Source organism: Trachymyrmex septentrionalis, unplaced genomic scaffold (assembly GCF_001594115.1).
Source record: "Trachymyrmex septentrionalis isolate Tsep2-gDNA-1 unplaced genomic scaffold, Tsep1.0 scaffold134, whole genome shotgun sequence".
In the NCBI taxonomy this organism is placed as follows: Eukaryota; Metazoa; Arthropoda; class Insecta; order Hymenoptera; family Formicidae; genus Trachymyrmex; species Trachymyrmex septentrionalis.
In genome coordinates, this window is record NW_017304482.1 from 897,467 (window position 1) to 906,131 (window position 8,665).

General features: G+C 27.7%; 1 protein-coding gene across 3 annotated transcripts in view; it reads left to right on the top strand.

Moving 5' to 3' along the window:
* LOC108757246 (putative phosphatidate phosphatase) overlaps window positions 1-8,665 on the top strand; it is a 62,495-nt gene that overhangs the window by 16,386 nt on the left and 37,444 nt on the right. For all 3 annotated transcript variants that reach the window (XR_001939895.1, XM_018501701.1, XM_018501702.1), the window contains exon 2: window positions 5,351-5,502. Coding sequence is in view for 2 of the 3 variants with exons in the window: in XM_018501701.1 (XP_018357203.1) it covers window positions 5,351-5,502 (152 nt within the window). In the remaining variant the exon portion in view is untranslated. The remainder of the gene's footprint in view (window positions 1-5,350; window positions 5,503-8,665) is intronic.

Consider the following 8,665-nt stretch of genomic DNA (forward strand, 5'->3'; position numbering starts at 1 on the left):
GCAAAACTTCTCGTATTTTGTTTCAAATGTAGAAAAAAAGAAACAAACAAAACTTTTAGTGATAATAATATTAAATAAAAATGGCTTAATAAACAGCGTATGCAATGTCTTATATACATTTATTACTTGATTTATTATTAATGATAACGAACATTATGATATCGAAAAAAAGATGAGTAAGGTATAGTACGTTATATAATATTTTTGTTGCACATACAGAGAGTACTTTACAAGTTTCTTTTTGTAACAAGCCGAATATTTTGCATACGTGAAATTTTTCTGCCGCTTCGTGACTTCGTTATATAAGACATATACGAATAAAAATCACACAGTTATACAAAACGCAAGCGTTAAAGCACTGCTTAAATTTCATCATAACTGTAATGTAATGTTAAATTACAATTCTTTTATAATTATATTCTCCTAAATTATACCTTCCTTCTATTTTAGTAAATTAAACCTTCCGATTTTTTACAATAATAATTTTTATTAATATCTCTGAATTGACTGATATGTAAAAATAAGTAAAAATATGATATATTCAAATGACCATCTTTTTAACCTTTAGGCTGCCGGCATTTTTTCGTTAAAATAGTAGTTTTTTCTCGAAAATTTTTCTGTATATAAGTAAAGTAATATAAGTATATACTCATGGTGCAGAATATCGAGATTTGTGCTGAGTCACAAAAGTGGCTTTTCCGGTAAGGAATGTATAATCAAATAAAAAAAATTTTATTTTTTCAAAAATTGAGTATTTGAGAGTTTTTGGTATTGCTGATTCCAATTCTGAGTATCGATTTATGAAATCTCGAGTCCTAAACGTAATATTGATAACATAAATGATAATATAAACGTATAGACTTATGTAGAGAACTTTCCTTTAGCATTACTCAGAACTAACGATATGGACATAGAAAGTTTTAGCTCCTTCTTTACTTTTCTTTTTTGTTTGATTCTTCAATTTATTGTTTGTATTTTTTTGCTTTTGTTTCGTTTTATAATTTGTTTACTTTTTTATATTTATATTTTTACTTTTTTTGTATATTTTTCAATATTTATATTTTTTTATATATTTTGGGCAACATATACATATATATGTTTAATACAATTAGTATTTAAATATCACTAAAAATGATGGTATTTTAATCCACACTCAAGAATCACAAAAGTGGCAATTTAAAGGTTAAGTATTAAAGTAAGTAAACATGATAAGTTTATATTACGAGTTTTGAATATTTTTTATTATGTATACATTTTTTACAAACTTCTAAAGTTTATAAAAAATTTTATAAATTTAAAAGGTTTATGAGTATATTAACATTTACAATACCTTAAGATGATTCTTTAGTAAAACGCCAAAAATTTGGGATGCCTCAGCAGGGTCCAAAATTACAAATATCTGCATAATTTGGATAAAATATTAAAATATTAAAACTATCCAAGTAGCATACAGCGTTTACAAAACATTAACAAAGCGCTAAAAAAGCGTATAATATAATCGATTTTTTAGCGCTTTGCAAGCGCTGCTGTACTACTTGGATATGTGTATGGTGTATATCTTAATAAAATAGTACATAGAACATTATATTGTAGTAAATTGAAAGTTGTATCCTTATCAAACGAAAACAAGATGAGCTTATGTTTACTTCTTGATGTTAAATTTATATGCAAGTTTATGCACGTAAATATCTTTCCAAAATGTGTGACCGTTGACCTATTACCTTTTTGTGACCATTAAAATCATAATTTTTTCAAGTATTATAATCTCGTTTTTGAGAAAAGTCTGGTAAGATTTCTATGCAGTTAGTCAAAGAAGTGTCTGCGAGCCTTATCACTAAGTTATACATAAAAGGTTACATTTCCAACTTTTTTTCTCTCTTATTTCATCGTTAATCTATCATTGAATTTTGCATATGTCAATTTCAATATTTTAACTTCATTATGTAAAAAAATTAGACATTTCTATAGTAACTCAATTTATTAAAAAAACCATCCAAAAATGAAATTGGAAATGTTTATTAAAACAATAAGAAGATAACGATAAAAAGCTTGTATATTGAGATTGAAAAGTTTGAAGCTTAACATTCCAAAATATTCTTCGCAAAGATTTAACAGCTCTCGGATCTTAATTATGAGCCGCTCTTTTACTTTTATATACCAAGGAGAAGGAGAGAACAGATTTATATTCTCTATAAGAGAGTGTTTGTACAGTTTATAGTATAATAAATATAATGACTTTTAAATTTGCTGAAATCTAATTTATATTTATTGTTGAGTTTAGCAATGTAATATTTTACACGTAAATATAACTAATATATAAAGAACTGACTACATGATAAAATTAATTTTTTATCAATAAATATTAACAAAATAAATATATGTTACGAAATATTACATGTATATGTTTGGAATAGATAAATTATTTCCAAAATTTCTTCAAATTTTCAGTCATAAATTCAATTCACTTTGGATTATTTGTCGAATAAGTCCTTGGCCTTTTTCTGTCATGTCGAGAACGATGTTACGCTTGACAGCATACTAATGATATTATTTTCTCTTATTATGTAATATAAAGTGTGTATAAGGTGCAATGAGCCATAAATGGGGCGTAAATTTCTTTTACACATTTTGTGTCATACTTGACTTACAGAATCAAAGGAATTACCAGATAGTTCTTACTGAAATATTATTATTGTAAAATATCATTGAATCTGATATTCGAATTTTCTATTTTTTAAAATTAAAATATCTTATACAGTTTTATAAATCACGAATAAAATATCCTTTTTCGTTATTAAGAACATAATTATTTATCAAGTTTTAAGTTTAACTTTATCATCAGAAAAAGTAATATAAAATTTCGATATGACGTAGTATTTTTTTAGACTGTAATCATAGTGGAATTTTTCAGGAGCGCAATTTGACTTGCAAAACAGCTGATCGATGGGCTATATAAATAATAAGCGATCGTACGAGCTATTAACGTTAACTGCGCTGTGCACTAATGTGTATTACTTGGTTCGTGCTGAAAGTGGTATCACAATTATCGCAACAACCGGCTACGTGATTTTCATGTATTGGTATAACATGCGCAAATAAATTTACAGCTTGATAATAAGTAGCCCATAATTTTCCTTGATTTTTCGCAAAGTGCGTTAAACTTTAATTTATGCATCGATGACAGAAACGACTTATAAAAAGACCATTATATATAAGAAAAAACATCCTCAATAATTAGACGATATATCGTTTTCGTTAACGAGCCTTAATAGCAGAGTACGTAATTTCCGGTATTGACACAGTCTGCTATATAAGAAATACTGCATTTACTTACGAATGTATAACGAGGTTGATGTAATAACTGTCATCAATATTTAAAAAGCAAATTAAAATAATTTTATATATTGCTTTGACGTATATAGTTCGCATAAAGGCGCCATCAGACGATGTGATCATGTATAAGTCAGGGCCCCTATTCTTAAAAAGTATCGCATACATAAAACTAAGGAAATACTATAGTATATGTTTGTACACAGTTTTTTTTTAATTTTTCGTACGCGATATTTTTCAAGAATAGGACCCCAGGCTTGTCCAATTTGAGCTCCAGAGCTAAAATACAAAGTTATCGACGCAAAAAAATTCAATGTGGGTAAGACTTCAAGGACTGTAAAGTGTTACAGTCGCATTTAAGTGACGCTTATCAACACTTAGTTCCTAAAATCTTATAATACATTAAATTTTTTTACATCGATGGCTTTGCGTTTTGGCTCCGAACTCAAATTGGACAGACCTGATGACCAACTTTGCACACATTCGTTAAATATTGACTACATTCAATATGAATAATTATGTATATCATGTATGTGTATGATATTTGCTAATGTTAGCATACGTTAACCTGTTGGCTATATCGTCTGGAGGCACTTTTAAATTAAATCCAATAATATTTTAAATCTTATAAATTTTTAAATAATTATTATTTTGTAGTTTGTAAAGTTATTACAAAATTTTACATTAAAGCGCATCTCTATAAACGTATATATTATTTAACATTAAAGACATATAAATATGACACAAGATATAAATTGTGGAATCATTAATATAACATAAAAGAAACATTATTTTTTAGAAAATTTTGATTATAGAAATATCATATTTCTACTTTATCAGAAATATTGTTAAATATAAAATAACTCCTAAAGACTCCTTAATATATACAAAATCGTTGGATACAACAGGGCAATAGAAGTCAAGCACCGTAATTCTTGTGCAAACCAAACAAAACAACTTTATTAATAATTAATCCGCTTACATGTTTCGGTTCACTTTTGAGCCATCCTCAGAGACAGTATGATGTAATGACAAAAAATTTTTTTTCTTACGAACTAATTCCTTTCAGTGAGTCAAAAACTAATTTTTGACTAAACCTACAGAATTTAAGTGTTTGCAATATGGTGAATTTTTGTTTTAGTGAGCTACATTTTATTATTTTACAATAAATTATTTTTGCTTCCAAAAAATTTACCTTTTAATAATTTTAATACATTTTAAATTGTTATTAGAGTTCGTTTTTATATTATAATTTCCGTTAATAGGTGCAGGTAGCTCACTGAAATGAATTAGTTATAAGAAAATTTTTTTTTGTAATTGCAACATCTGTTTCTGAGGATGGCTCAAAAGTGAGCCGAAACATGTAAGCGGATTAATAAAGTTGTTTTGTTAACCGTTTGGTTTGCACAAGAATTACCGTGCTTGACTTCTATTGTCCCGTTGTATCCAACCATTTTGCAGGAATATTATATTTCCATGATTAAATCGTCAAAATATACAATATATATGTAATATTGTAAATTAAAAAATCGTAAATAATAATTATTTAAATAAAATTGATTTTTTCTAAAATTGTTCATCAAAGCAATGATTGGATGTGCGTGCATGCGTATGTATGTACCTACATAAAATATTTGTGATTTGTGAAAAATGTAGCTATAAAACTGTGAAAATACAACAGATCTTCGATTCACTATATATATAAAAGCATTCTCTAATCAAAAAGGTTTCAATTATTCGGCCAAAGATTGAAGAGCATCATTGAAAGTTGGACGAATGCATTGAATGCATGCTATCTTGATTGGTAATCACAACGTTATATTTGTTAACATCAGTAGCAGCAGCAGCTGTACAGCAAGTGCGATAAATTGCATGTTAATTTGGAGTTCACGAGACGACGTTCAATCTCGATTAATCGATCGCTACATAGATCAACTTGTCGCGAGCGATGACATTATTGCTATATGGTTGTAATAAATGACCGACGATATAACGAGATTGTTTTTTTCTTATGTTTCAGTGGGCATTTCCGTACTGATGTTCTTCCTATTCGGCAAACCTTATAAACGCGGTTTCTTTTGCAATGATGAGTCACTCTATCATCCGTACCATGAGTCTACAGTTACGAGTACGATGTTGTACGTCATCGGTCTTTTACTTCCTATATGTACGGTGAGTCACCTTGCGTTTGCAATTACGATTATGATTTATGTGATAAGCAATATGATTGGAAACGAGACCGTTTATATTAAAACTTGAAATAACGAAGCGCCTTACCGGTCCGAGTGTTAAACTACCATATACAATAATATACAATCATTTAATATTATTTTAAATATTATTTCTGAAAATTAATTCAATTTAAATGATTGTATATTATATAGTAGTTCAACATCTTAACACTCGGATCGGTAAGGCGCTTCGTTATTTCAAGTTTTTATGTAATAAGATTCGTGAGGAATCACTTAACAATTTATCATTATCTACAGCGAAAATCTTATTTCTCTCACGACGATTCTTATTCGCTTGTATGAAGTGTACAAATTCACATTTAAAATATAACCATCGTTTAGCAAATTAATTTAACGTTAAATATTTCTTATTTCTCAAGAGAAAATATCACTTAATTTTTATCGACATTCTCTTTTTCTCAGACACTCTCTCTTTCGCTTTAAAAAAATTACATATGTTTAGAGTTGGGTAAGTTAACTTTTTTTTTAACTAAGTTAAGTTACAATTAACCTTAAAAATTTAACTTAAGAAGACAAATTTAAGTTAAGATACATGTTAATTTATAATGAAATTAATTAAAAGCTAATAAAGTTAATTAAGCTAAAATAAGTTAATAAAAAAAAGTAATTGAAAAGTTAAAAGTTAAATTTATTTATTTTTTTATTTTTTATTTCATGATTCCAGGGTTTTAGTCTTACAAATAACAAAATGACAAATGTATACTTTATTTAGAAAATACTTTATATTTTATTTACATATTTTGTTCATATATATTGTTTACATAGACTGTTATATATATTATTTGAATATTTTGTTCACATATACTTATTAAATTTAAGTAATAAAGTTCAAATTTCAAAATTTTTGTCGGACATCTTTTCTCGCAAGTTATCGAAAATGAGTTCTCCTGCACTGAACAGCCGGTCAACGTAAACCTACGTGAGCAGAAGATGGTATTGATGTATTATATTTTAATAATAAGGAATAATAGACTTCAACCTATCAGAAACTAGATACATCAAAATTCACGATTTCTGATAGATTGAAATCTGAAGGTCAATTGTGTAATTTGAAATGAAATAAAAATGAATAAATTCACTAGAATATTTATATCCAAGCAGGACAGCAAGTCACGATAACGTCAAAATTACATTAAAATGAATCGAAAATGATTGAAAAGTCACTTTTAATGATCATTTTGACATTATTTTGATATCATAATGACTTGTTGTTCTTCTTGGGTAATTTCATTGGTTAACACGTATTAAATTTGCTTACTTTTGCAATTTTCACATCATATTAAGCTATCGCTATTGCCGCGAATTATGTTTAAGACTTAACTTCAAAAAAATTAAATAAAAATTAATATTTAACAGATTGAAGGACTCTTCCTATACAAAATAAATAACAAAAAATAAAGGGCAAAGTAAGAGCCAAACATTTCTTTAAAAAAGTCACATAATTAAAAGAATAAATTAGAGAAAATTAGAGAAAATATATAATAAAAAATAAAAAATAATAAAAACTCAGTTTAAATACAAATAAACTACACAATGTCCGTCTTACACATCTTCGTTCCACTTGTCTTTATATATTCCGTATAATGGGTTTTTTTTTTATACTTATATGGACACACTTGTTTGAATAATACACATGATTTTTGATCTTTTGCAAGAGATATAAAACACATTTGACTGTGTCAATCGTACGTGAATAATGTCGAGTTCTACATCAAGACTCACTCGAGTTGTGAATATAATGAATATGCGAACATTTGCGATAATTAATTTTGTACTGCGGTTTTTATGATAAGTTAATGTCTGAAGAGGGCTCAATCTGGCAGCCGAAATTTGTAATTTATTTGTATTTAAACTGAGTTTTTATTATATTTTCTCTAATTTTACTTTTCTCTATTTGTAATTTATTCTTTTGATTGAGTGACTTTTTTAAAGAAATGTGTTGACTTTTACTTTGCCCTTTATTTATTGTTATTTATTTTAAAAATTAATAGTTACAGATAAAATGTAACTAAATAAAGTTAAAAAGTTAAGAGTCTAAATTGTAACTAAGTTAAGTTAAAATAAATTAACTTTTTAACTTAACACTACCCAATCCTGCATATGTTTATAGATTAGAATTATATTACGCTCATACATATAATGATCAATAGATCGCGAGCGATTGAAAGAGTCGCGTGCCGCTTTTGAAACTCTTTTTTACCCTTTTAAAAGGAAGGATGACAGAGGTGATGTCTAAGAATACAAGCGAGGTGGCTCGCGTCTCGCTGCCTGCACATAAGAGTAGACTGGAGGGAAGTACGTGCATCGTTTTCGATGCTCGTGGGCATTTTACGACATCAATTCACGATTTACGGTATACGTATACGAAGGTGATGCACACAACTCGCAACAGTTGCAACACATGTATTATCATCCAAAAATTTTTGCTGAGTTCTCATAGGATATAAAAAAGAGGAGGAGAGCGAAAGAGAATCGAAAACTATTCTTTTTCGTGCGTTTATTTTTTATTTGCTTTCTCAAACATACATTTTACTGCAGGAACGGAGCAAAATCAATTCAATTGAATGCAATGAAACGTGTTTATGATTTTTTCCTTTTCCGCGATATATCGTCACCATATGACCTTGTTTGTGAGAGCAATCGGCACGTTTCCATGAATAGTTTGTGACTATTTATAAATTTCGCATATTTTCTCTTACTCAAACGTTTAGAAATCTATTCAACTTCAACGAATACATTGAATTTATTCTCTATAAATTTCTGATCTAATATTGACATCTATTTTAAAATTAACTTTTAAGTACATGTTCGAAGAATACGAGTAAAAAGTGCACTCGTTCTTATAGTTTCTCTCTTTAATTTTGTTATTTTTAAATTTGATGTTATATACATAACATAAACTTGTTAACTCCCTCTTTTTTCAAAATTCTCCTTATATAAATTTATATACATCATATATATATATATATATTAGGTGTACAAAAAAGTTCTGAGCTTTTTTTTGTAAAATTCGTATGTAATCGTATGTAATCGTACGGAAATGGCTTGCTGCGTAACGCCAAGCTGTTCTGCAAGCTCCTTTT